General features: G+C 42.8%; 2 protein-coding genes across 12 annotated transcripts; both read left to right on the top strand.

Annotated features, from left to right (window-relative positions):
* Positions 1-1,269: 1,269 nt before the first annotated feature.
* On the top strand, positions 1,270-7,397 carry LOC110520626 (uncharacterized). 3 transcript variants are annotated; one of them, XM_090230443.1, is made up of 5 exons: positions 1,283-1,392; positions 1,838-1,946; positions 3,534-5,020; positions 5,066-5,162; positions 7,022-7,397. In XM_090230443.1, exons 1-5 carry the CDS (start codon positions 1,348-1,350, stop codon positions 7,180-7,182), a joined length of 1,899 nt encoding a protein of 632 aa, XP_090086569.1. In that variant the 5' UTR covers positions 1,283-1,347; the 3' UTR covers positions 7,183-7,397. The 3 variants fall into 3 exon arrangements, with proteins under 3 accessions (XP_021453705.3, XP_090086569.1, XP_036831154.2); XM_036975259.2 differs by adding an exon at positions 6,563-6,626 and having other exon boundaries at positions 3,534-5,162; XM_021598030.3 differs by having other exon boundaries at positions 1,270-1,392; positions 3,534-5,162.
* A 570-nt stretch (positions 7,398-7,967) lies between these two features.
* On the top strand, positions 7,968-23,139 carry pknox1.1 (pbx/knotted 1 homeobox 1.1). Of its 9 annotated transcripts, none has more exons than XM_090230445.1 (11): positions 7,968-8,068; positions 9,755-9,818; positions 11,393-11,502; positions 11,722-11,893; positions 12,194-12,382; positions 12,755-12,869; positions 13,135-13,232; positions 13,718-13,846; positions 15,088-15,164; positions 15,344-15,507; positions 18,892-23,139. In XM_090230445.1, the coding sequence occupies exons 2-11, from the start codon at positions 9,765-9,767 to the stop codon at positions 19,071-19,073; spliced, it is 1,290 nt and encodes a 429-aa protein (XP_090086571.1). In that variant the 5' UTR covers positions 7,968-8,068; positions 9,755-9,764; the 3' UTR covers positions 19,074-23,139. The 9 variants fall into 9 exon arrangements, with proteins under 9 accessions (XP_090086571.1, XP_036831150.2, XP_090086570.1 ...); XM_036975255.2 differs by having other exon boundaries at positions 7,984-8,068; positions 12,755-12,899; XM_090230444.1 differs by having other exon boundaries at positions 7,990-8,068; positions 9,730-9,818.
* Positions 23,140-27,556: the final 4,417 nt, after the last annotated feature.

The raw sequence follows: 27,556 nt of genomic DNA, 5'->3' as shown, positions 1-27,556 counted from the left end.
AAACTAAATGCAGCAACCGATTGCTGCCCGCAACTGCCTGCCCGTCCAGCATCACTACTCTGTACGGTTCTGACTTAGAATATGTGGACAATTACAAATACCTAGGTGTCTGGTTAGACTGAACTTTCCTTCCAGACTCACATTAAGCATCTCCAATCCAAGATTAAATCTAGAATCGGCTTCCTATTCCTTAACAAAGCATCCTTCACTTATGCTGCTAAACACCCACGTAAAACTGACTATCCTACCGATCCTTGACTTCGGCGATGTCATTTACAAAATAGCCTGAAACACTCTACTCAGCAAATTGGATGCTGTCTATCACAGTGCCATCCGTTTTGTCGTCAAAGCCCCATAAACTACCCACCACTGCGACCTGTATGCTCTCGTTGGCTGGCCCTCGCTTCATATTCGTCGCCAAACCCACTGGCTCCCGGTCATCTATAAGTCTCTGCAAGGTAAAGCCCCACCTTATCTCAGCTCACTGGTCACCATAGCAGCACCCACCCATATCATGCACTCCAGCAGGTATATTTCACTGGTCACCCCCAAAGCCAATTCCTCCTTTGGCTGCCTTTCCTTCCCAGTTCTCTACTGCCAATGACTGGAACGAATTGCAAAAATCACTGAAGCTGGAGACTCATATCTCCCTCACTAACTTAAGCATCAGCTTTCAGAGCAGCTCACAGATCATTGCACCTGTACATAGCCCATCTGTAAATAGCCAATCCAACTACCTCATCCCCATATTGTTATTTATTTTTTTGCTCCTTTGCACCCCAGTATCTCTACTTGCACATTCATCTTCTGCACATCTATCACTCCAGTGTTTGATTGCTAAATTGTAATTACTTGGCCACTACGGCCTATTTATTGCCTTACCTCCCTAATCTTACTTCGTATGCCCACACTGTATATAGATTTTTTTTCTATTGTTATTGACTGTACGTTTGTTTATTCCATGTGTAACTCTGTGTTGTTGTTTGTGTCGCACTGCTTTGCTTTATCTTGGCCAGGTCGCAGTTGTAAATGAGAACGTGTTCTTAACTGGCCTACCTGGTTTAATAAAGGTGAAGTAAACAATTAAAAAGGATATCAGAATTCTAAATGGTTAACTACCTTTCTATTATGAGAATTAACATATGGAGTATATACTTTTTACTATGGCACAAATGAAACAATTGTTAAAATCCACTGAAGTGGTAAATGCTATTTTTATCACCCTTTCAAAGAGGAACTAATTTCGTTCCCAGACACTTCCGTCCAAATGTGCGTGCCTGGGGAGGAGCTTACGGAGCAATATAATTGTTGTGTTTCCCCACGGAAAATAAAAAACGGAGCACCAAAATGGCGACCTCCTTACTTCGGCTAGGACGACTGGGGTCTCTCAAGGTACTATTCGTTGTTTATTGTCTAAAAATGTTTTTCTTCAGTTGTCATTTCGATTATTTTACAAAGAACCTTTTCGTTAGTTGATTGGTTTGTACAGTAATCAACGTATCGTAACCGTTTTCTTTTAACATTAGCTAGCGTCCTTCTTTCCTGTTGACCGGAGGAGCAGGACTGCTAGCTGTATTTACCATCCTCTACATCTCATTTTTTGAGACTATGCTTCATCGTGCTCATAAGATTTAAGCTAGATATTTAGGTTACCTTGTTATTGAATAACGTTAAGTCAAAATTAGCTTCTCCTGGTCTCATTGTTAAGCTTGAAACGTTTGGTAGACAATTCCAGAAGGAGCTGGCAAGTGGGCATAAACAGACTGGAACGCAGGGCTAGGCTAATGAATGCTGAATTTACAACATAAAACAATGGTATGTATTTCTTTCTGTTTAGGTTCTCCAGAAAGAGAGCTGGGGCCTTTTGAGGAGCTCCTCTGCCGCGGCATTCTGCACCAAGGCTGGGGAGCCAAAGAAAGCTGTTAAGGCAACGGCTCCAATTAAGAGTGCGGCTATTTTATTTTTTAATTCATTTACGTTAATATGTTCTATTCTAGGTCCTTTTTTATTCTCCCCTAGGTAACAATCACGCAATTTCTCTCTCAGGTATAGCCCACACTTGGAGTATCTCCCTGATGTGCCAATACAACCACATCCTGGAATCTTACAGATTAACCATGACCATTTCCTAAAGCCAATTCTACTTCTCTTTTAAACATTTGCTTGATTGCACTGGAACCGGGATTAAGGATGCATTAATCTGGTTAACAAACACACTTTTTTTTTTCCCCAAACAGTAAAATGATGTGACCAACAGAAAATACTATAAGATATCTCTATATAATGACCAGATTCTTATTTCTCCGCCCTAACAATAGTAGTCGTCCCGAGGCTGGAAGGCAGGTGACACAGAAACGCATTGGGCTTGTTTTGGGCTAGAGTTAAAGATCTCGCTTCGTCTCTTCTCTGATACTATGCATGCATACAAGGACCAGACATTTTTCATTAAGAGCTTAATTGGAAACATGCAACAATAGCAAGCCTGTCGTCTAACAGTCAAAAAGCTATAGTCTAGTATTGAACATGCAGCTCCTGTAATGAAGCAGCTAATGAAAAGTAATTTTCAAACATTTGCCAAAATGCAATTTGCTGGAAAACACCGTTCTAAACCTAATGTTAGTAGTTGTGACAGATTAATTTATCTGTTAGAATCTACAACAACAATTAGGATGGGTTGCTAATATGATTAGGATTGTGCCTTCGGCTTCTGGACAACGGAAGAAAGTGCATATGAACCAGATCAGGAGAGAAATGCTGGTTAATGGCATCAGGAAGTCTTTATAAAATAGTTTCTATGGATGGATTTTTCTCAGGGCTTCTTTTCCAAGGTAAGACGACTCATTATTTGAAGTAAAGCTTTCAGACAGTTCCTGCCTCAAGCTTACATTGCAAAGTGGTGGGTGATACGCAGATAGCATGCCTATCGTTGACTATAGCTAATGCACTCTGATGGCAAATGGGAGGCGCGCTTTAGTTACGAGTTGAGATGGACACGATTAAAAAAAAAAAGGCACTATTTGTCAATCAAAGTTTTTAACACGCGGTTGCATTTTGAAATTGTATTTGTGCAATGATTGGGCTTTCAAAAGCATGTTTCACTCCAGTGAGAAGCTACTCTGGCGCTGTCTGACAGGTGGTAGGCCATTATGCTCCTCAAACTAAATAAATAAGATGCGTGACGACTAATGAAAATACATGCACAACAATTTCATCCCACAAAAGTATGGAAATTAACCTATAGACCGATAATCATTAACGGGTCAAAATATATTTTTAGCAGCTCGCTGATTCAACTGTTAACATCCCTAAAATCCCTAACAGGGCTGTATCATAAGAATCTAGAGAATGTAATTTTACAATGGTTAAACTAGTTCCACAGTAGCTTTGGTGTCAGGAGTTTTCTGTGTTGTGTTTGGCATAGGTGGTTTTATTTGGAGACGAGCCTCCTGGTTCTGAGGAACATACTGATTAGGCTATATACTCTTACATTTTTTTGGTGTAACTTTTTCCATTTACCATTTCTTAATCCCTAGAGGCCTCAGAAGAGGGGGCTGCACTACAAGCCTACAACACCACGGTTGCCTTCCCCGTTAAGCTTTCAGCCTCAGGACTTTCCCCAGCACAGGCTCTAGGTGAAATTGAATCAGTGGCTAGCCCCGTCACTGCTGAAACAATAGTAGCCGCAGCTGCAGAACCAGCTACCTCTTCCACTTCTGCAAGCCATGCTGACGCTGTGCCTGCTGAAACTGCTGTGGCTGAAGAAACGGCTAGTCCTGCTGTAGATGTGGCCGCTCCAGTCATAGAGGTGGCTAAGTCTGTCCCTGCTTCTGAGAGTGTTACAGAGATCACATCCCTTGTCACAGAGGAGGCCGCAGCACCAGAGACACCAGTAGTAGAATCCACTACACCAGCTGCCAAGGCCGCAGTAGTCGCTGACGCTGTTGCAGAAGCTGCTCCAGTTGCTGAGACTGTTGCCAGTGAAGCCGCCCCAGTTGAAGCAGTCGTGGCAGAGGCTCCTTCAGTTGCGGAGGCTGTCGCCGAACCTGCTCCAGTCGCTGACATTGCTGCTCCCATCGTCGATTCTGTTCAACCTGTAATTGACGCCGCCACCAAAGTCACGGATGCTGCTCCCCCAGTTGCTGAGCCTGTCGTTGCTACCAGTGATGAAGCTCCCGTGCCAGTAGACATTCCAGTTTCAGCCTCTGCCGATCCACCTTTAGTTGATGCTGCAGCCTCCACTGAACCTGGAGCCCCAGCCGTTGAATCCTCATCCAGTGATTCTGACTCCGACTCCTCTGACTCTGACACCGACTCTGATGAGATGTCCGAAGTGAAATCAAAGGCAAAACCAGAAATCCAAGCAGAAAAAAATAAAGACTCAGAAAAGGAAGCAGTGGCTTTGGCCAGCGACGCTGAGGAGGTGGCAGCGCCGTCTGATGCCATCCTTGTGGCCACTGCTAAAGCTGTGCAAGAAGCTACACCTGCGCCGACTCTGAACGCAGTTCCTGAAACTGTCAAGGAAGAAGCACCAGAAGTTGTAGCCGAAGCAGCACCAGAAGTTGTAGCCGAAGCAGCACCAGAAGTTGTAGCCGAAGCAGCACCAGAAGTTGTAGCCGAAGCAGCACCAGAAGTCACCAAAGAAGTTCAAGCGGCCGCTCCAGAAATTGCAAGTGCTGAGCTGGTTGACCCCACCTTTGTCCTGGAAGCCGCCCCAGCGAAAGATACCCTGGAGGTTAGCCCTGAAACTGCCCCTGCTAAAAGTTTTGAGGAGCTAGTAGATTCTGCCCCTGAGATCGCTAGTGTACCCAAAGAGATTTTTGCAGAAGCTGCTCCAGAGGTTGAAGTGATGCCTCCAGAAGTCACCGCTGCACCAGAAGTCACTCCAAAAGTTGTACCGGAAGCGGCAGAAGAAGCATCTGAAGCTGCCCCTGTAGAAATTGCTGCTGAAACACCTGTTGAACCTACGGCGGAAGATGCACCGGCCGTTGCTAAAGCTGCCCCAGTTGAAGCCGCAGCAGAGGTGCTGGTAGACAACGCCCCTGTAATGGCTGAAGCCGCAGGAGAGGAGCTGATAGACAACGCCCCTGTAATGGCTGGAGCCGCAGGAGAGGAGCTGATTGCAGAGGCCCTGGCTGAGGCAGAACCGAATGAGACCTCAGAGGGTATACACAACACCTCGTCTAAATCCTACTCTTTCTCTCCTCTGTGGACTTTTCCAACCACAGATGGCCATATTTCTTTAAAATGTCCTTCATAACACATAGGGTTAAATGTTAATACGTTGTAAATCACATGAGTGGTTTGGCTTTAGCTGTAGCTTCTACACTTTTTTGGGGCCATTTAATTGACTGTAGCTATCTGTATTGCCATTCATAATGTGTAAGGCAAATTTCTTAAGTGAAAGTATACTCATTTCACACAACGTGATACTTTAGCTACTTCAGCCAAGTGTGAGACGCATGTTTGAGTGGTATGCTTTTCACCTTAGCCCTGCCTGCTTGCCTTGCAATTTAACTCTTGTTATATACTGAGGGTTCCCAGTTGGGACTTTGGGTCTGTATTTGCATAATTTTATTTACAAAAGCTTTGCCTTTTTAATACCTTGCCTGCACTTTGCCTCGAGAGGTTCATACTGTGAATGTTTTGGAGGACACTGCGATGCATGGTATTTGACTGGCTCACATTAGAATCTTCACAAAGACAAAAACCTAAACTAATCATGCACTGTTTCCTCCCCTCACTCTTATGACTCGTTGATCTCCCAGGTGGGGCGCTCCTGCTCTCTGTCCATATGTCTCTCCTTCCTTTCTTTCTTTATCCATCTCTACTCTCAGGGTGTTTTGGTTTTATTTACTGTATTTGGTATATATTATTCTCATGTCCATTGACACATATGTATTCAGATTCTGGGTTGTATGCGATGGTGTACATGCTAAATGCTAAGGCGTACTTGTACATGCTAATGCTAAGGTGTACTGTACATGCTAATGGTAACGTTACAGTGAACCAGCCTCCCACCCTTGACTCCAGCTTGAAGAACTGAAGCTGGGAGTGATCACTCATTGGTCTCCTTTCACTTCTTTCTCCCACTTTCTCTCTTTTACTCTGGACTTGTGTGGATATGCATGCTGTCAATTAATGAAAATGTCTGTATATGCACATGAGGTGGAAGTTGTCATTTTGCGTATGACCGTCACCTAACTTATTTCAGTGTGATTGGATTTGGACCTGTTAACCCTTTTTTAAGCCTGCCGTTTCAAATAGGCGAGTTGCCCCCAACAAGTCAGCTTACAATATTGCAGTAGTATTTGAGTAATGGTCTGGGTATTGTCATGTTTTTTTTGTTAAAAATTCCAAAATTGGACAACTTGTGTATAAAACCTTATTTGATATGGTCAAGAATAATCCTACTTCAAGGATGAAACAAGGATTTTTTTACATGCTGCCCAATTGACAATGTCTCATTCATGCTTCTGCCAAAGTTATATTTGTATGCCAGTTTAGTTTTCTAATTGGCTGTTGGTGCCCTTTTGCTATCCTCATTCTCCCCTTTACTTCCCAGAAGGTTGTGCTGTAGACAATGGATGCTAAGGCCATTCACATCAGCCTATCTCCAGGCTCTATAGGTGGGGATACATCCCTAACACTGTAGAACATGCCCCACCATAAATTACTTTTGTCAAATGGGTGAATATTTAAATGTGCACTTTAAAAAAAATATATATATATATTTTTAAGATAAGTAAATGTTGTGTCATGTATGGGCATCACTTTTTGTGGCTAGTGATTTATACTTTTAAAACATATGTTCTATTCCTTATGAGAATGGTTTTCTGCAAAAAAAAAATTGACTGTTTCCGGGGCTCCGAATAACACTAAAACTAAATGCAACTCACCAATTCGCAAACCGCCTATTTCTACCTTTGGGTTCTGGTTTTATTTAGCCTAACTCCAGGTCAGTCAGGATACCCTTATGCCTGTGCTGTGTCTTATACCCGTATCTGTGTTCTACCCACTTCAGCTGCACCTCCAGAGCCAGCCCCCGAGCCATTCGACAACAGCACTTATAAGAACCTCCAGCACCACAACTACAACCACTACACCTTCGCAGACCTGGACCTGGAGATGGCCAAGTACCGTCTGCCCCAGCCCTCCTCCGGTAGACCCTCCCCCAGACACTGAGACCGCCTGGAATCCAGGCCCCATGTCCCCAGACAGCATGTCTCTGATCCCGCTGACCACCCCATGTCCCCAGGCAGCATGTCTCTGATCCCGCTGACCACCCCATGTCTTTTTTTTTTTTTAGAAGAATAATGATTTTGCCTTGTACTTTATGGTCCCTAAGATGTGCTTGTAATTCTGTTAAAATAAATCTATTATATTAAACTACACTATGGATCTGAGGCGTTGAGATATTTTGTATTGTTTGAGGTTTTTATAATAAGGGGAACATATTTAACATTGGTTCTTTGCCGGGTTCTGCGTCGGGGTCATATGAATAATGCTGAATATGCAAATATTTTTAATCTCCGTTCTATTTTAACGACTCCCGATTTTTGACTCTCTGATCGTTCAGTACACATCCCGTTGACCTAATTATCACAGCAGTACAATCACAACATTGCACATCTGAGAATGGATCTTCTTTGTCTGTAATAATACATTACCCACTGATGTGGGAGGAGGATAAGGCTCCTTGTAAAAGTCACAATGTCAAGTTAATTACTTTCATTTCATTATAACAGGCTTTTCATTTTGCATTGACCTAGAGTAAAGCGCAGCAGTGGCTTATATTTTGCCAAGCATTCAACCAGCAAGATAGGCCGTCATTGTAAATAAGAATTTGTTCTTAACTGACTTGCCTAGTGAAATAAAGGTTCAATAAAACCAAAAAAAATGCCTAGATTTGGGGCGAGAACAAGGCACACCGGACGTCACATCTCCTCCCCGTCTCTATAAATATTCATGAGACAAATATCCTGCGTGACCATGCGCGATGACGCAGCACGACAACTGCGGATCCCGATTGCTGCAGCCGCTTGTCAGTGTGACGAAGATTGGCACTCAGGTAAGCTGTCACTCAAAATCTTCTTTTTTCCGTTCCCTATCAATCAAACCAATCTGGGCCGCACAGAATAATGCCTAGGGCAAAAGCTCGGGAGGTGGGGAGGCCAGTGGAGTTCATGTAGCATTGAATAGATGGCCGGAGCCAAGGAAGATGGAAATTACTCGAGGAAAAAAAAAATGTCGGCGTTTTAGGGAGAGGAGGGGGGTGGGAAAGAAGGATTCTGAAAAAGCAAGGGCGACAGCTAGAAGCAAGGCCCCAGCCAGTGTACCCTCTTCCAGTTGAATCGCGAGTGGCACAGGGGAGGGATAGGCAGCTGTCCCTTGCTTGATTGATTGATGTGGGCAAGATTTTTCGAACTAAAATTAGAAACTAATATTTATAAATACATTTACGAATAGCAATAATATTTTAATACAATGTCAATGCATATGGGATGAAATACGCACTTTATATGCACTTTAATCCAGCAGCATTTTGTCATGTTACTGTATTTTCGCGCAGCTACCTGTGAAAGCGGCAGCTGATCCGTCTCAGACACCGCTGTAAATATGGCGCTTCTGCTTAACTTCACCATTGCAAACTAACGTTTTAAAACAAGGACTCTTCACTTGGTGTTGCGGCCATGAAGAGAGTTAATGCATATTACATTTAGTACACATTTGAGGCTGTTATCGCCTAATTTAGTGGGCAAAAGGAACAATTTTCTATTTATTAGCTAGTAAGCTAACTAGCTAGATAGCTGGTTTATTTACGAAAGCAACTAACGTTAGCTATTTTGTTTAGCGACCTTGTCTTGAACAAGTAAACATTCGCAATAAATGTAGTTTAAAGTTCTCTGAAACTGAATTTTTACTTCACTGAATTGTCTCACTCCGACAGCTTTTCCTTCATATGATTGAAAGCTAATCCAATAATTGCTTGCTATTGCTAAACCACCAAGAAGCTCTACTAGTTGGCTTTGTTGCTGCGAGAAATGGCAGCAGTCGGGTTTTAACATGGTGGGTGTGTGCCATCAGTTAGGACCGTGGACATTAACCTGGTTTCACGATAAGACATGTATGATTCGCACCATTGTCGTATCCTTGCACACGAGCGTAAGTCAAAGACGTGCACAAAGCTGTACATTTCGAATGCAAGCGTATAAACTACATAACATTTAGTTCCCCCCTCATAGCCTTTGTTTCCTAAGCCTTTTATATGTAAATATGCATGCATGTTTCATTCTCGTTTTGACGAATACCTTACAGTCAAATAGGTAGCTGCATTGTCGTGTATGTTATTGCACTACAGGGAGTAGATCATCTCTGTCAGAGCAATCCAGCATTGCCATGTTCTATTCATAAACATGGTCAATTAATAAAGTGTAAAAGTGGAATGTAATCGTGTTTAGGCCATTAAAAACATTCTTTATTTCTATGGTTTAGACTACAATAAGGGTCAAATATTTATAGCACTTGGTCTTTCAAAGAGGGAAAAACAATTCAATAGATTTTCACTGTAGTTTTGCAATTTACCTCAACCCTTCTCCTTAGTGCAGTATTAGTCCAATATTGTTTACCAAATACAAATGTCAGTTTTTGTAACTTGTCCTGTTTTCAAATAATCTCCATTTATCATGAAGAGTAATTTATACTATAATAGCCTTTTTTAATTCTCAACAGTGTGTGGACCTATGTGTTTTTCTAGGTCCGCCAACATGATGGCTGCCCAGTCGGATTCCATAGACAAGTACCTGGAGGGAGAGCAGCAGGTGGGTCAGGAGGACAAATTTAGTCTGAGGCTCAGCTTTGCGGCCTACTTAAACCACGAGCGTGGGTGTAAGGGAAGATTTGAAGTTCTTGAGTTGCTTATTTGAAGTTTGGGAATATTTTTTTAGCCATCATCAATGTAAAAAAAAAAAAAAAAAGTAGAACTACTGTCATTTTTACCTGCAGAATGTTTTTGGGTATATTGTAATTCCTGAAATGATTTATTACTATGTATTTAGAATGTATTGCCACAACTACAGATGAGCAGCTTCTACCCCAAGCGATAAGGCTGCTGAACAATTAATCAAATGGCCACCTGGACTATTTGCATGGACCCCTCCCCCCTTTGTTTTCACACTGCTGCTACTCACCGTTTATTATCTATGCATAGTCACTTTACCCCTACCTACATGTACACATGACCTCAATTACCTCAACTAACCTGTTTATTATCTATGCATAGTCACTTTACCCCTACCTATATGTACATATTACCTCAATTACCTCAACTAACCTGTTTATTATCTATGCATAGTCACTTCACCTCTACCTACATGTACATATGACCTCAATTACCTCAACTAACCTGTTTATTATCTTATGCATAGTCACTTCACCCCTACCTACATGTACAAATTACCTCAATTACCTCAACTCAACTAACCTGTTTATTATCTATGCATAGTCACTTCACCCCTACCTACATGTACATATGACCTCAATTACCTCAACTAACCTGTTTATTATCTATGCATAGTCACTTCACCCCTACCTACATGTACAAATGACCTTGACTAACCTGTACCCCCGCACATTGACTCTGTACTGGTACCCCCTGTAAATAGCCTCGTTATTGTTACTTTAAAATTAATTTTTTTTACATTAGTTTATTTATTCAATATTTTCTTAACTCTAATTTCTTAACTGCATTGTTGGTTAAGGGCTTGTAAGTAAGCATTTCACACCTGTTGTATTTGGCACATGTGACAAATAAGATTTTATTTTGATTTGAGAAAATGGTGAGGACATATCAATGTGACTAACTTGAGGTTTTCCTGCTCTAGCAAACAATTATTTTTTTAGCACATTTGCTCTCAATCAAAGCCATTGTTGGTTCAATCACATGGCTGAAGATGGGATTTATGTTCTTAGAAGTGAGCCTGGCTAGCTGCTGGTAGGCAGTGTGAAACTATGAGCGGAGGAGCACGTGAAGGTGTCTGAATTGATTCGCTCAAAGACAAGCTTGGTGCACCTATTGGTAATGGATAAACATGATATGCCACAACTCATCTTTCTATTCTACTCCCGTCCAAAGAGGTACTGACAACCTCTGTATCATTCACCCATTTGAGAATAATTTAGGAAGGCTATTTCCTTCCATTGTGTACTGAGAAAACAGTCCTCCAACCTATTACCAATGCCAACAGTCCTCCAACCTATTACCAATGCCAACTGGACCAATCTTCTCACGGCTTATTTAGTAGTTGTTGAGACATGGTTCTGAGCGTTACCTAACCACTACTATTGCTCCTCATTCTGTTTTTATCTCATCTCCCTCGCTCCCGTTTCTCTCCAGATGCTGGGGTCGGAGCAGGTGGATGGTGACGAGGGTTTGGATGCAGCCTCCAGTCCAACCCCCACTGAGCCCCAGACCCCCATGGATGTAGATAAGGCTTCCATATACCGGTACACCCCCTGACTCTGTTGGCCCCCTGACAAAACTTTGGTCAACACCCACCTCAATTACTTTCAAAAAGGAAATGCTGCTGCTGTCAGTCGTAGATGTTGTCGGGGCTCATGTGCCCTACTAACGAAAATATGGAGTAAACACTACCACATGTAACATAAAAGTAAATTATGGCAATTTAGTGACGTCTCTTCCTGTGTCTATGTGTGTTGTTGCAGGCATCCCTTGTTCCCTCTCCTGGCCCTGCTCTTTGAGAAATGTGAGCAGTCGACACAGGGCTCAGACTGTGTCACGTCAGCCAGCTTCGACGTGGACATTGAGAACTTTGTCCGAAGCCAGGAGAAAGAGGGCAAAGCCTTCTTCAGTGAGGACCCTGATCTCGACAATCTGGTGACCTCCCTCATTTGCTGTTAATGTTCTTTGAATGATTTGCCATCACAATGACCTCTAGTGACACTATTCGTACATTTTTAGCAAATGACACGTGGGAAGTGAGCTACTGTTTCATTGGCTCTGTTTGATGAAGCCGGTTGGCCACATATAAACGTTACAACAGCCTTATACTAAAGTATCTACCAGTGGAATAAATGGTGAATTTACTATAACAGCCTACTATGCACATGCCATTTTCAATGAAAACGTCCTGGCCTCTCATAACTCCTCTCCCTGACCTGACCTTTGACCCCCTAGATGGTGAAGGCCATCCAGGTGCTGCGGATCCACCTGCTGGAGCTGGAGAAGGTCAGCGACCTGTGTAAGGACTTCTGCAGCCGCTACATCTCCTGCCTCAAGACCAAGATGAACAGCGAGACGCTGCTGAGTGGAGAACCTGGCAGCCCTTACTCATCTGGACAGGGTTTCTCCCCCACCAAGATCCAGGTACACACACCCTGCCATACAGATATATTTTGCTGTCGTCATACACACCCATTATGAATCCACAATACACACACCCTTATATACTGCAATACGCACACCCTTGTATACTGCAATACGCACACCCTTGTATACTGCAATACACACACCTGTGTATACTGCTATACACACAGCTGTGTATACTGCTATACACACACCCGTGTATACTGCTATACACACACCCTTGTATACTGCTATACACACCCTGAATCTGTAAAACATAGATCACACCTTGCCTATTATATACACACATGATGCTATATATTGACCCATGAAGACTCCGTTTAACCTGTGTGTGTGTGTGTGTGTGTGTGTGTGTGTGTGTGTGTCGTGCAGACGTCCAGCTCTTTCACAGGAACCCTCAGTCCCCAGGGGATTGTGGTGCCAGCATCGGCCCTGCAGCAAGGCAACGTCACCGTGACAACAGTCAACCCCACACAGGTTATAGCAGGTATGTCACCCTGGCATACAACAACCACAGGTAGAGCCTCAGACGCCAACTCTCACCTCAATACGAATCACAGTGGCGGTTTCCCAACCACAGATTAAGTTTAGTCCTGGATTACATTTCAATGGAGAGTCCAGGACGAGCGAGGCTTAATCTGTGTGCCGGAAACCGGCCCTCAGCGTACAGCTGTCTGTTTCTGTACCAGCAGTTTATGAAAATAAATAAGGACTACTCTGAAAGCATTGTTGGGTCCTTGTGTTTTCTCCAGGTGGCACAGTCTACCAACCAGTCACAGTAGTCAACTCACAGGGCCAGGTGGTGTCACAGACCCTCTCGCCCCAGACCATACGCATCCAGAACACACAGGTAAGACACACACATCTGGATGCTAACATTGACTGCCTTCTGAACAACGCTGCCGCGCTGAACAGCCCCCCCCCCCCCCCACGCTGCCCCGCTGAACAGCCCCCCCAACGCTGCCGCGCTGAACAGCCCCCCCCACGCTGCCCTATTGAACAGCCCCCCCATGCTGCCGTGCTGAACAGCCCCCCCCCCCCCACGGTGCCCCGCTGAACAGCCCCCGCCCAGCTGAACAGCCCCCCCCACGCTGAATAGCCCCCGCCCCCCGCTGAACAGCCCCCCCCCCCCCCCCCACGCCCAGCTGAACAGCCCCCCCCATGCTGAACAGCCCCCCCCACAGTGCCCCGCTGAACAGCCCCGGCCCAGCTGAACAGCCCCCCCCCCCCCCACGCTGAACAGCCCCCCTCCCCCCCACGGTGCCCCGCTGAACAGCCCCCCCCCCCCCCCCCACGCTATCAAGAATATGGAAACCTAACCGTTACTTTCTTCAGCTCCAGCTGCAGCTCAACCAGGACCTGAGTTTCTTCAACCACGACGACAGCTCACCCAAGAACAAGCGTGGCGTTCTTCCCAAACAAGCCACCAACGTCATGCGCTCCTGGCTCTTCCAGCACATCGGGGTGAGTAGAACACAGGCACACTCTATAGGTTTACAACCTGGAACGATTCTGGGATTTGATTGGCTTGGCTTGCAGTGCAAGATGAAAACACTACTTAAAAGAAAGGTCCATCCATTTTGAATGTTATATTGTTTTTGTACATCTCTGAGTGATGTTCTATCTATTCCCTGGGTCATTTCATGTTTTAATTTGTAGCTTGAGTTATTGGCGTTTTTTTTAAGCAGGCAGAAACCCAGGTAGTATGACGTAGTATTGTGATAAAGTCTCTCTCACTACCCTGGAAATGACTTTTAGATGGCGAAAACGTCTATCATACATGTCAGATTTCAATACTGGCCGATGTCATAACTCTGGAGGATGTCTTCTCTCGTATGAGCCTATGATCGTATTTTTACAATACTCCTACCTCGAGAAATGTGTCATTTAAGCACATTTCTCCTTTGTCTGCCTCTTCAGTCCTGGTTGCATTGCATGGTACCGTTGCCAGAGATATTATAGAAAAGAGATAGTAATCCAATGAAGGAAGGAACAAATAATGCCCCACCCAGCAGACTGTCGACCAATTGCGTCCACGTTGTCATGCTGCGTCACGCGGTTGCCAAGCTAATCGCCACACAATTCCTTCTCAAAGTCAAATGTCGAAAGTACATAATGTACTTTCCTCGAAAGTACATAATGTTACGATTCCAAAGCTACATGATACTACAGATAGCAAGTAAATTATCTCAGAAAAAAATGGTAAAGTTGTACTTGTTGATGAAATTCGTGCTAATATTTGGGTTTTGAGCTAGCGTCCAATAGACTCCCAACACTCCGTGAAGGAGATTGCTTTTTGTCCCAGAATGGTCCAGATTGCACACGCCAACCCATTGTTACGTAGCATGGGCAACGTTTCCCATCTCCTCAAAAGTATTTCTGCCTTTGAAAATGTCAGACTCCACTCTGTGAGCAACGTTACATGCTGTTATGTTCTTTGGTATTATTGTGTGTAGCTATCTAGTTGGCCAGCCCATAGAGAGAGATTTTCATTGTGGATTTGAGCTGCAACAGATTTCCACAAATATTTTTCCCTGTTGCTACCAACCTTATAATGACGGCAAAATTAAACATTTTGTTCACAAAAAATATTGTTCTTAATATTGTTATTTAACACATTTAATTAGTGGTTTTGGGTGGATTTTTCCTTTTTAATTACTTATTTTAATGGCTTTAATTGAATGACTTTTGTCTTATTTCTATAGCACCCCTACCCCACGGAGGATGAGAAGAAGCAGATCGCTACCCAAACTAACCTGAGCCTCCTCCAAGTCAACAACTGGTGAATTACAGGAACCCATGCCACACTACCATGAACTATCACCTAAGACTATGAAATACTATAAAGAACGAGCTCTCCTAGCGTGAACCAATCCAATAATGTGTCAAGTTTAGTTATTGGTCCAAACCCCCTTGTTTCCCCTCTCGTGATTGGTCCAACCTTTCTTCCTTCTCTCTCAGGTTCATAAACGCGCGGAGGCGAATCCTGCAGCCCATGCTGGACGCCAGCTCTTCGGAGACACCCAAAACCAAGAAGAAACCTCCTCCGAACAGGCCGCTACAGCGCTTCTGGCCTGACTCCATCGCCACGGGGATGACCCAACAACAGGTCCAGATGCCAGATGGTACTTTTAAAAAAAAAAAAAATATTTCACCTTTATTTAACCAGGTAGGCTAGTTGAGATCAAGTTCTCATTTGCAACTGCGACCTGGCCAAGATAAAGCAAAGCAGTTCAACACATACAACAACGCAGAGTTACACATGGAATAAACAAAACATACAATCAATAATACAGTAGAAAAAGTCTATATACAGTGTGTGCAAATGAGGAAGGATAAGGGAGGTAAGGCAATAAATAGGCCGTGGTGGCGAAGTAATTACAATATAGCAATTAAACACTGGAATGGTAGATGTGCAGAAGATGAATGTGCAAGTAGAGATACTGGGGTGCAAGATAAATAAATACAGTGTGGGGATGAGGTACAGTGCCTTGCGAAAGTATTCGGCCCCCTTGAACTTTGCGACCTTTTGCCACATTTCAGGCTTCAAACATAAAGATATAAAACTGTATTTTTTTGTGAAGAATCAACAACAAGTGGGACACAATCATGAAGTGGAACGACATTTATTGGATATTTCAAACTTTTTTAACAAATCAAAAACTGAAAAATTGGGCGTGCAAAATTTTTCAGCCCCTTTACTTTCAGTGCAGCAAACTCTCTCCAGAAGATCTCTGAATGATCTAATGTTGACCTAAATGACTAATGATGATAAATACAATCCACCTGTGTGTAATCAAGTCTCCGTATAAATGCACCTGCATTGTGATAGTCTCAGAGGTCCGTTAAAAGCGCAGAGAGCATCATGAAGAACAAGGAACACACCAGGCAGGTCCGAGATACTGTTGTGAAGAAGTTTAAAGCCGGATTTGGATACAAAAATATTTCCCAAGCTTTAAACATCCCAAGGAGCACTGTGCAAGCGATAATATTGAAATGGAAGGAGTATCAGACCACTGCAAATCTACCAAGACCTGGCCGTCCCTCTAAACTTTCAGCTCATACAAGGAGAAGACTGAGAGATGCAGACAAGAGGCCCATGATCACTCTGGATGAACTGCAGAGATCTACAGCTGAGGTGGGAGACTCTGTCCATAGGACAACAATCAGTCGTATATTGCACAAATCTGGCCTTTATGGAAGAGTGGCAAGAAGAAAGCCATTTCTTAAAGATATCCATAAAAAGTGTTGTTTAAAGTTTGCCACAAGCCACCTGGGAGACACACCAAACATGTGGAAGAAGGTGCTCTGGTCAGATGAAACCAAAATTGAACTTTTTGGCAACAATGCAAAACGTTATGTTTGGCGTAAAAGCAACACACCATCCCCACTGTCAAACATGGTGGTGGCAGCATCATGGTTTGGGCCTGCTTTTCTTCAGCAGGGACAGGGAAGATGGTTAAAATTGATGGGAAGATGGATGGAGCCAAATACAGGACCATTCTGGAAGAAAACCTGATGGAGTCTGCAAAAGACCTGAGACTGGGACGGAGATTTGTCTTCCAACAAGACAATGATCCAAAACATAAAGCAAAATCTACAATGGAATGGTTCAAAAATAAACATATCCAGGTGTTAGAATGGCCAAGTCAAAGTCCAGACCTGAATCCAATCGAGAATCTGTGGAAAGAACTGAAAACTGCTGTTCACAAATGCTCTCCATCCAACCTCACTGAGCTCGAGCTGTTTTGCAAGGAGGAATGGGAAAAAATGTCAGTCTCTCGATGTGCAAAACTGATAGAGACATACCCCAAGCGACTTACAGCTGTAATCGCAGCAAAAGGTGGCGCTACAAAGTATTAACTTAAGGGGGCTGAATAATTTTGCATGCCCAATTTTTCAGTTTTTGATTTGTTAAAAAAGTTTGAAATATCCAAAATATGTCGTTCCACTTCATGATTGTGTCCCACTTGTTGTTGATTCTTCACAAAAAAAATACAGTTTTATATCTCTATGTTTGAAGCCTGAAATGTGGCAAAAGGTCGCAAAGTTCAAGGGGGCCGAATACTTTCGCAAGGCACTGTAGTTGGTGAACCAGGCGAGGCAGTCATTTCAGAAACCAAGGCTGTTGAGTCTGCCAATAAGTATGTTGTGATTGACAGAGTCGAAAGCCTTATCCAGGTCGATGAATACGGCTGCACAGTAATGTTTCTTATCGATGGCGGTTATGATATAGTTTAGGACCTTGAGCGTGGCTGAGGTGCACCCATGACCAGCGCTGAACCAAGATTGCATAGTGGAGAAGGTACGGTGGGATTCGAAATGGTCGGTAATCTGTTTGTTAACTTGGCTTTCGAAGATCTTAGAAAGGCAGGGTAGGATAGATATAGGTCTGTAGCAGTTTAGCTCTAGAGTGTCTCCCCCTTTGAAGAGGGGGACGACCGCGGAAGCTTTCCAATCTATGGGAATCTCAGACGATTCGAAAGAGAGTTTGAACAGGCTAGTAATAGGGGTTGTAACAATTTCAGCAGATCATTTTAGAAAGAGAGGGTCCAGATTATCTAGCCCGGCTGATTTGTAGGGGTCCAGATTTCGCAGCTTTTTCAGAACATCGGCTATCTGGATTTGGGAGAAGGAGAAATGGGGAAGGCTTGGGCGAGTTGCTGTGGGGGGTGCAGTGCTGTTGACCAGGGTAGACAGGTGGAACGCATGGCCAGCCGTAGAAAACTGCTTATTGAAATTCTCAATTATAGTGGATTTATCGGTGGTGTCAGTGTTTCATATCCTCAGTGCACTGGGCAGCTGGGAGGAGGTGCTCTTATTCTCCATGGACTTTAGTGTCCCAGAACTTTTTTGAGTTTGTGCTACAGGATGCAAATGTCTGCTTGAAAAAGCTAGCCTTAGCTTTCCTAACTGCCTGTGTATATTTGTTCCTAACTTCCCTGAAAAGTTGCATATCACGGGGGGCTATTCGAAGCTAATGCAGAACGCCACAGGATGTTTTTGTGCTGGTCAAGGGCAGACAGGTCTGGAGTGATCCAAGGTCTATATCTGTTCCTGGTTCTACATTTTTCTTTGAATTTGGCATGTTTATTTAAGATGGTGAGGAAGGCACTTATAAAGAATAACCAGGCATCCTCTACTGATGGGATGAGGTCAAATATCCTTCCAGGATACTCGGGCCAGGTCGATCAAGTACTGACTTGCTACGCTACTCATTGGATAAGCACTGCTATGTATCAAGAGTTGCTAGAGCTGTTGGCTATACTTGTTTTTAAGGTAACTAGGCGCAAGCGCTTTCTGTAATGGAAATGATGGCCACAAGGAGAATTCAGCCACAAGGAGAATTCAGCCACAAGGCAAATTCAAGGCTCTCTTGTTAAAGCGACTTATTTCACAATGGGACTCACTTTGTGTGGAAATAAGACACTATAGAAAAACATGAGCGCTATCTGTGATGTCACTGACGTGATGTCACTGACGTCCTCTCCTGGTCGTCTGTTCCCCAGGAACCACGGTGATGATGAGTGTGGAGGGTCTCCGGAGCCTGACATCAGACGGTGCCACGCTGGCCGTGCAGCAGGTGATGATGGGCGGGCACAGCGAGGACGAATCAGGAGACAGCGGGGACGAGGACGATGATGACGACATTGCTGGGCTGGGCCTGGACAACAGCGACTCCCTGCAGTAGGACACAGATGTACTGTATACACACACACACACAAACACGAAGACATACACACTTAAAAACAAACTTTAATATGTATATGTGTGTGTGTGGTGGTTAAGACCATCAACTGACCCATTATGTAGGTAGGCTGATAATGAATAAGGCGGGCTGATAATGAATAAGGCGGGCTGATAATGAATAAGGCGGGCTGATAATGAATAAGGCAGGCTGATAATGAATAAGGCGGGCTGATAATGAATAAGGCGGGCTGATAATGAATAAGGCGGGCTGATAATGAATAAGGCGGGCTGATAATGAATAAGGCGGGCTGATAATGATTAAGGCGGGCTGATAATGAATAAGGCGGGCTGATAATGAATAAGGCGGGCTGATAATGAATAAGGCGGGCTGATAATGAATAAGGTGGGCTGATAATGAATTGCAACACACACTTAGAACCAAATCAGAGCCATTTTTGATGCTCTGCTAAAAATAGGATGGCTCAGATTATGTATGTACTGTAGATAGACTGGTATTGCATCGCAAGTACACAATGTAAGTATACGCTCGCTCGATCGGTTTACACAGAGCACAAGCACTGGACATACGGGATCACTCCTGATGTTCCTTTAATGAATGGAGTGTCTTGTGTGTAAGGAGTTTGATTTCAGAAAGCGTTTTTACCAAGCCATCTGCGTGTGTAGGCCAGTGTTTTTCTCTATAATATCATTGTATTTTCCAAAAGCCCGAGAACGGAAGCAGCAACACAAAAAAATCATCAAGTGTTAAACACACTCTGAAGCTCCGTTACTAAATGTTGAATGATTTCTTATTTTTTTTAATATAATCTCTTGTTGGATGCCAACACTTTCAAGTTGTATCTGTAATGGGTTTTGTTCACTTTGCATGCCTGTGTTTGACTACATGTGCACACTCTGATTAGGACTGGCTTACAGGCAGAGCCCATGGTGTACAGGAAGACCCTATAGGTCCAGAAAAGCCCATTGGGAAAAATTAAAAGTAAAGAGGCTTATTTTTATATACAAACGTGAGAAGTATGTTTTTTGTTTGGTGTTCTCTTGTTTTGTTTGGAACGTTTATGTACAAAGGTTTTGTTATTGAAACTAGTGGCCCTGTTTTCCAGGGTCCAATTAAGTTTTCTAAATATTGATGACAAATGAGAAAAAAAAAATGTGATTATGTCAAATGGTTTTTAACACGATCCGAAAAAGGCCTTATTTACAGTTAACTGCCAAAATAATGGAAACACTTAAGTAAATGAGGGATACAAAGTATATTTAAACCAGGGGGTTCTACACAGGGTCTGGTTCGGGAGTTTAATTAACACATTAACATCCCATCTTGCTTAGGGTCAGGTATTAAAAATGCCCAGTTGCTGATTTATTATGGCTAGAAGAGGTCTCCGTGACTTTGAAAGAGGGGTCTCAAAGAAGAACAGGCTGGTTTAAAGTGTGTGTGTGTGTGTGTTTGTCTCAGTTACCAGATCTCTATCAAATTGAACACTTATGGGAGATTGTGGAGCGATGCCTGAAATTGCGTTTTCCACCATCAATAGAACACCAAATGGTGGAATGTCTCGTAGAAGAATGGTGTTGCATCCCTCCAGTAGAGTTCCAGAATGGTGTTTGCCCCCCTCCAGTAGAGTTCCAGAATGGTGTTTGCCCCCCTCCAGTAGAGTTCCAGAATGGTGTTTGCCCCCCTCCAGTAGAGTTCCAGAATGGTGTTTGCCCCCCTCCAGTAGAGTTCCAGAATGGTGTTTGCCCCCCTCCAGTAGAGTTCCAGAATGGTGTTTGCCCCCCTCCAGTAGAGTTCCAGAATGGTGTTGCATCCCCCCAGTAGAGTTCCAGAATGGTGTTTGCCCCCCTCCAGTAGAGTTCCAGAATGGTGTTGCATCCCTCCAGTAGAGTTCCAGAATGGTGTTGCATCCCTCCAGTAGAGTTCCAGAATGGTGTTGCATCCCTCCAGTAGAGTTCCAGAATGGTGTTGCATCCCTCCAGTAGAGTTCCAGAATGGTGTTGCATCCCTCCAGTAGAGTTCCAGAATGGTGTTGCATCCCTCCAGTAGAGTTCCAGAATGGTGTTTGCCCCCCTCCAGTAGAGTTCCAGACACCTGTAGAATCGACTTAACGGCACATTGAAGCTGTTCTGACGGCTCCTTCTGGCCCCTACACCCTATTAAGTTGGGGTTTCCGTTATTTTAGCAGTTACCGGTATGTTCTTTTTGTAAAGACATAACTATAGTGAAAAGCACAGAAAGACTAGTAGAAGCTACACTCCCCTACGTTTTTTTTATTTGGACAGTGAAGCTAAAACTTTTACTTTGGCACTTCAGTGTACTCCAGCATTTTGGGATTTGAGATCACATGTTTATATGAGGAGACAGTACAGAAAGCCATTTTTTTTTTATAAGAGGGAATTTTCATACATATCTGTTTTATAGTTTAGAAATGAATGCACTTTATGTATCTAGTCCCCTCCATTTGAATTACTATTTGGACAAATTAACTTTATAGTGTTTTAACAGTTTGTAAAACAAAGTGTGGTATTTGGTCCCATATTCCTTGCACACAATGACTGCATCAATCTTGTGACTCTAGAAACTTGTTGGATGCATTTACAGTTTGTTTTGTTTGTGTTTCGGATTATATTGTGCCCAATAGAAATTATTTTTAAAAATATATATTTTTAAACTGTTTAACTAGACAAGTGAGTTAAGAACAAAATCTTATTTTCAATGACGGCCTAGGAACAGTGGGTTAACTGCCTTGTTCGGGGGTAGAATGACAGATTTTTTTACCTTGTCTGCTCAGGGATTTGATTTTTGCTATCTTTCGTTTAATAGTCCAACGCTCTAACCACTAGGCTACCTAGAGAAATTCATGGTGAATAGTGTATTGTCATTTTGGAGTCACTTTTATTGTAAATCAACACTGCTACGTTAATGTGGATGCTACCATGATTACGGATAATCATGAATAATGATGAGTGAGGAAAGCTAAGGGCATAAATGTCATACCCCACCAAAAAAATGCTAACCTCTTGTTACTGGTAATGGTAAGAAGTTAGCATGTGTTGGGGGCATGATCTTAGTGAGTCTGTAGATACATGAAGTGCATTCAATTTCTAAACTGTAAAACAGATATGTATGAAAATAGCCTCAAATAAAAGGTGCCTTTCTGTACTGTCACTGTCAAATTAAACATTTTAGTGTCACGGTCCAAGTAAATACATAGGGCTATAGGGAAAGTAGGCAACGGAAGCTAAACTACAGTAGAGTGGCATAGTAATATGTTACATTGACAATTGCAGTTGGGATTGAAATTCAGAAATATACTTGATTTGCAGTACCCTCATTTTCTGCAAACAAGTCCAGTTTTGCCAGTGTGTCATTTTAAAAAAACAAACATTTATAGTAGTTCTGTAGATGTCACTCTCTTTTCAAGTGCACAATTCAGTATACTACGCTTATTGCAACGGTCACAAGGAACTGAAATAGACATTATGGTACTTAGGCAGACAGATCCACAACACAGAGATACAGTACAGATGCAATCACAGTCTAAAAAAAAAACATGGCTATGTTGCATGCATTTAATATTTTATTTATGTACATATACATATTGCATTAGAGGCAGAGAGCAGTAGGGATCCTCTGATCTCATTGGTCCTCAGCTTGAGAAGGACTGGAGTTCTGTGGCTGATCTAGGGATAGCTTTTTATTATTATTATAAAATTATTATTATTATTTTTTTGTGTTTTCCAAATGCGCCATCTAATATTATTGCATAAAGTTCAGGGCCTTTTATTGTTGGGAAAACCTGCACCGATGTACTGTATATTTCCAATCTTATGCTTCTATTTTCTGTCATTCAGGAAAAACTGACATGAGATTTAGATCCCCACAGAGTGTTTCTGGCTCAGGGTCAGGTGGCTCTCAGCTGCACTCTCTCTCTCTCTCTCACATCTCTGCTGTTTTTTCTGTGTGTTTTTAAAAAAAAATCTACTGTTGACTTTTCTCTGTTTGCCTTAGAGCTTTTCTATTTTGGAATAAATGATGCTTAACCTCCTACTGTTGTGTTCCTCTGCCTTCATTGTGCTTGGTAGTAGACACGATTCGTGACAAAAGTCAACCCGACAAAGGTTATGGCAGGTATGTCAACATGGAGCCAAGCGCCGCCCATCCCTAACTTCATAGATGATATGGCTGGGCTGGGTCTGGACAACAACAACTCCTTGCTGTAGGATACACTCAAACGTTGTGTGCTCTGTTGAAAATATATATTATGGTGGTTCAAACCTACAACTGACATGCATGTAGAATAAGGCAGGCTGATAATGAATTGCGTACACACACTAGAACCAAATCAGAGACATTTTTTTTTTAATGCTCTGCAAAAAAATTGATGGGTCAGATCTTTGACAGAATACACATATATAATGTATGCAATGTAAACTGAGCAACAATATAAATGCAACATGCAACAATTTCAAAGATTTTACTGAGTTACCGAGTTTCAATTATTATTCAATTGAAATAGATTCAGTAGGCCCTGATCTATGGATTTCACATGACGGGCAAGGGCACAGCCATGGATGGGCATGGAATGGGCATAGCCCCACCCACTGGAGAGCCAGACCCAGACAATCAGAGTGAGTTTTTGCCCACAAAGGGCTTTTACTCAGCACCCCCTCAGACGATCCCGCAGGTGAAGAAGCCGAATGTGGAGGTCCTAGGCTAGCGTGGTTACACGTGTTCTGCAGTTGTGAAACCGGTTGGATGTACTGCCAAATTCCATAAAATTACATTGGAGGTGGCTTATGGTAGAGAAATTTACATTCAATTCTGACTACAGCTCTGTTGGACATTCCTGCAGTCAGCATGCCAATTGCACGCTCCCTCAAAACTTGAGACATCTGTGGCATTGTGTTGTGTGACAAAACTGCACATTTTAGAGCGGCTTTCTATTGTCCCCAGCACAATGCGCACCTGTGTAATGATCATGTTGTTTAATCAACTTCTTGATATGCCACACCTGTCAGGAGGATGGATTATCTTGGCAAAGGAGAAACATTTCTGGGATCTATTATTTCAGCTCATGAAACATGGGACCAACACTTTACATGTGTTTCATATTTTTATTAATGAGTAAAATAAGTCACAATTAAGTTGCATGGACTCACTCTGTGTGATAGACGGATATCGCATTCAATAGACTTTTCTATTCTGAAGTTGCAGTACACTCCACAGGAGGTTGGTGACATCTTAATTGGGGAGAATGGGCTCGTGGTAATGACTAGTGGAATTGTATCAAACACATGGTTTCCAGGTGTTCGATTCCATTCCGGACATTTTTATGAGCCGTTCTCCCCACAGCAGACTCACTGAATCATAATTGTATTTATTACATAAACCTATAGGGTCTATTGCAACCATCAATGGCCACCAGATTCTTGTCAGCTAATCTCTCTTTTAACCATCAATAGCACTTAAATCACTTGCACACCTGATCTCAATTGCTACCATTATTGTCCATCAGCGACATCTTTTGAAACTGAGGGGAAATGTTAATGCATGTGGTTCCCTCTGCTGGATAAAACCATAACTGCAGCAAGAGTATGCGATCTATTAACCTGTGTCTACACAACATGGGCCTCGGGATGCTGCATGGCCAGAGCATTGAGAGCATGGCCAGTGTATTCAATCTTTTCTGGCCCATAAAGCGATTTTAGCATGTAAATGTTGGTGGGTCAATTTCCCCCCACATTTTTTGGGGGGGGATTTATGACAGCAAATCCACTACACAACACTAATCATGACATTAATTGCACTTATAACGGTGACAAACGGTGCCCACAAACTGTTAGGGCCGACGTAAAGCTGTCCCAGCAGCAGAGCTTTCTATTCAACACTGTGTAGTGAATCCTTACCACCGCTACACCTGGCTATTAGCGGAGCCTTGTCTGGCAGCGAAACAGTTTAATCAGCCTCATTTACTGCCTTTAAAAAAAAACATAGCTGATATGACTGACTTGCTTAAACAAATGTGTGTTTACTACTGACAATTGCGATGTACAGACTATGGCATGAGGGGAGGATGAGCAGATAAGAGGCAATCTGTAATTTAGACATAAGACATTAATGAGCTAGCTAGTCAATATAACTATTTGTAAAGCACTTTTGAAATGTACAACAACAGAATTCAGAACATGGTCCGTTCTTACAGTATTCTCCCTGTACACCAAGTCCGAACAGTATTATAAATAAAGGGGCAATATAAGCAGACAATGAAAGCTCTTATAATTTTTGATGAGTACATTTCTCTAAAACAGGCTATAGGCTACATGTGCACCACCAAGTCAAAACAGTAGGATAAGTTAACAGGGGGAAAGGGACCAAATTATTAGGGTGAGGCACATGGGCTAATAACAGCTTACTGCACAACATGCACTTAGAATGACTTTCTTAGCTACAGTATACATATCTCCTTGGCATCTTACATAATTTATGCAGCAGCATACAAGACATTTGTGGACAGGAAGGTGGTGTGGCGGTCCTTGTGGGCAAATTGTTATCAAAGTCTGTCATTCTCTGGATTTATGGTGCTTTCAAGACAACTGGAAACTCGAAAAAAAGAAGAAAAAAAACAGGTTGAATCATGACGTCAGTGATCTTCAGGTCGAAACTCTAGAAAGAGGACAGAGTTCCCGACTTGGAATTCCGAGTTGAATGACCGTTCAAAACATATTTTCCCAGTCGGAGCTTGTTAATTTTCAGACTTCCCAGGTGTCTTGAACTCACCATAAATCCAGAGAATGCCAGACTTAGATGACAAAGTTTGATGACAATTTTCCCACAAGGACCGCCGCACCACCTTCCTAATTCAAGTGAGCCACAGCACAAGTCCACAAATGTCTTGTATGCTGCTGCATAAAGTTTGAGATTGGCCAGTTTCCAGTTGTTTTGAACGTGGCAGACGTCATGCTGGATTGAGAGCATGACCAGTGTATTCAACCTGTTCTGGCCCATAAAGTTGAACGTTTATCCATCTAAGCTTGGAAAAGAGACCCTCAAACCCAGACTTGGACCAAACACCCACTCCCCTGAATAGCAGTCTAGTGATTGCTTTGCAACGCTTGCAGTTAGCCACTGATTCCTTTCAAACCACTCATTGTTGAATTTGGAATTTCCAACTTGTTGTGTGATGTTTATGGTCCAATGGCCGATGAGCACCGCTACATTTGATCTATAATTTCTCTTCATATGACCAGGGTTGAAAAGCATTTGCCAGTAGATGGTCAACGTGATTCATGATGATGACTGCTTGTCTAGCTTACTAGCTAAGATTTTGAAAGTATGACAAGTCCAATCTAAGCTATGGTAGATGTGTGACTTGACACGATTTTATCTGTGGCCAATGACCTTGAGCCTTCTTGGATGGGCACTTTAATGTAACTCTTTGGCAGCACCCAAGGGGCTTGAATTTTCAAGCTCTCCCTGTAGATTTTGCTGCGACGTAGTGTCTCGATGAGTGACAGAACACTGAGCCAATCACTGCGCAACTAGAGAACATTAGCAATCCCTACGCTCCGTATTTTCTGTTGGCTGCCCCACCACCGCAGAAAGCACTGAGCTAGGCTGAAACGCCTGCATTTCGGAGCTGCTTTACTCAAGAACGCAACAACAAAAAAAGACAGTTTGTATGCAGTTTATTAACTTAATGATTATATATATTTTTAAACATTATTTGCAAACTGATCGCCACTGCTTGACAATCATACCGGTGCGCCTGATACCCTACCCCGTTCAAAGGCGCTTCAACATTTTGTCTTGCTCATTCAAAAATCCCGTCTTTAACCTGTCGTCACCCCCTTCATCTACACTGATTGAAGCAGATGTAATAGCGGACATCAATAATGGATCACAGCGTTCACCGGGTCAGTCTACAGTGCCTTCAGAAAGTATTCATTACCCTTTGACTTATTCCACATTTTTGTTGCTGTGTGCCCCAAACAAGACTTTGTATTCAGGACAAAAAGTTGATTGCTTTGCCACTTTTTTTTTTTTTTTACAGTATTACTTTAGTGTCTTGTTGCAAACAGGATGCATGTTTTGGTATTTTTGTGCAGACTTCCTTTTCCACACTGTCAGTTATGTTGTGGAGTAACTAAAATGTTGATCCATCCTCAGTTTATCACAGCCGTTAAACTGTTTTAAAGTCACCATTGGTCTCGTGGTGAAATCCCTGAGTAGTTTCCTTCCTCTCCAGCAACTGAGTTAGGGAGAACACCTGTATATTTGTAGTGACTGGGTGTATTGATACACTAGCCAAAGTGTAAGTGACTTCGCCATGCTCAAAGGGATATTCAATGTCTTTTTTTTTAAAGTCCCTTCATATATTGTTTGTACATTTAGGCTTGCCATAACAAAGGTGTTGAATATTTGTTTCAAGATAATCTTCATTCATTTGTTAAATTCCCAAAACA

This window comes from Oncorhynchus mykiss, chromosome 3 (genome assembly GCF_057628025.1).
Source record: "Oncorhynchus mykiss isolate SJ-2025 chromosome 3, ASM5762802v1, whole genome shotgun sequence".
NCBI lineage: Eukaryota > Metazoa > Chordata > Actinopteri > Salmoniformes > Salmonidae > Oncorhynchus > Oncorhynchus mykiss.
This window is presented reverse-complemented; position numbering and strand designations above follow the sequence as displayed.

Coding starts and splice junctions, on each gene's coding strand:
- LOC110520626 (XM_021598030.3), top strand. CDS start 1,348: ATGGCGACCTCCTTACTTCGGCTAGGACGACTGGGGTCTCTCAAG. Junction 1,393..1,837: donor GACGACTGGGGTCTCTCAAG/GTACTATTCGTT, acceptor CTTTCTGTTTAG/GTTCTCCAGAAAGAGAGCTG. Junction 5,163..7,021: donor ACCGAATGAGACCTCAGAGG/GTATACACAACA, acceptor TACCCACTTCAG/CTGCACCTCCAGAGCCAGCC.
- pknox1.1 (XM_036975252.2), top strand. CDS start 7,990: ATGCGCGATGACGCAGCACGACAACTGCGGATCCCGATTGCTGCAGCC. Junction 8,069..9,729: donor TGACGAAGATTGGCACTCAG/GTAAGCTGTCAC, acceptor AATTCTCAACAG/TGTGTGGACCTATGTGTTTT. Junction 15,508..18,891: donor ACAGGTCCAGATGCCAGATG/GTACTTTTAAAA, acceptor TCTGTTCCCCAG/GAACCACGGTGATGATGAGT.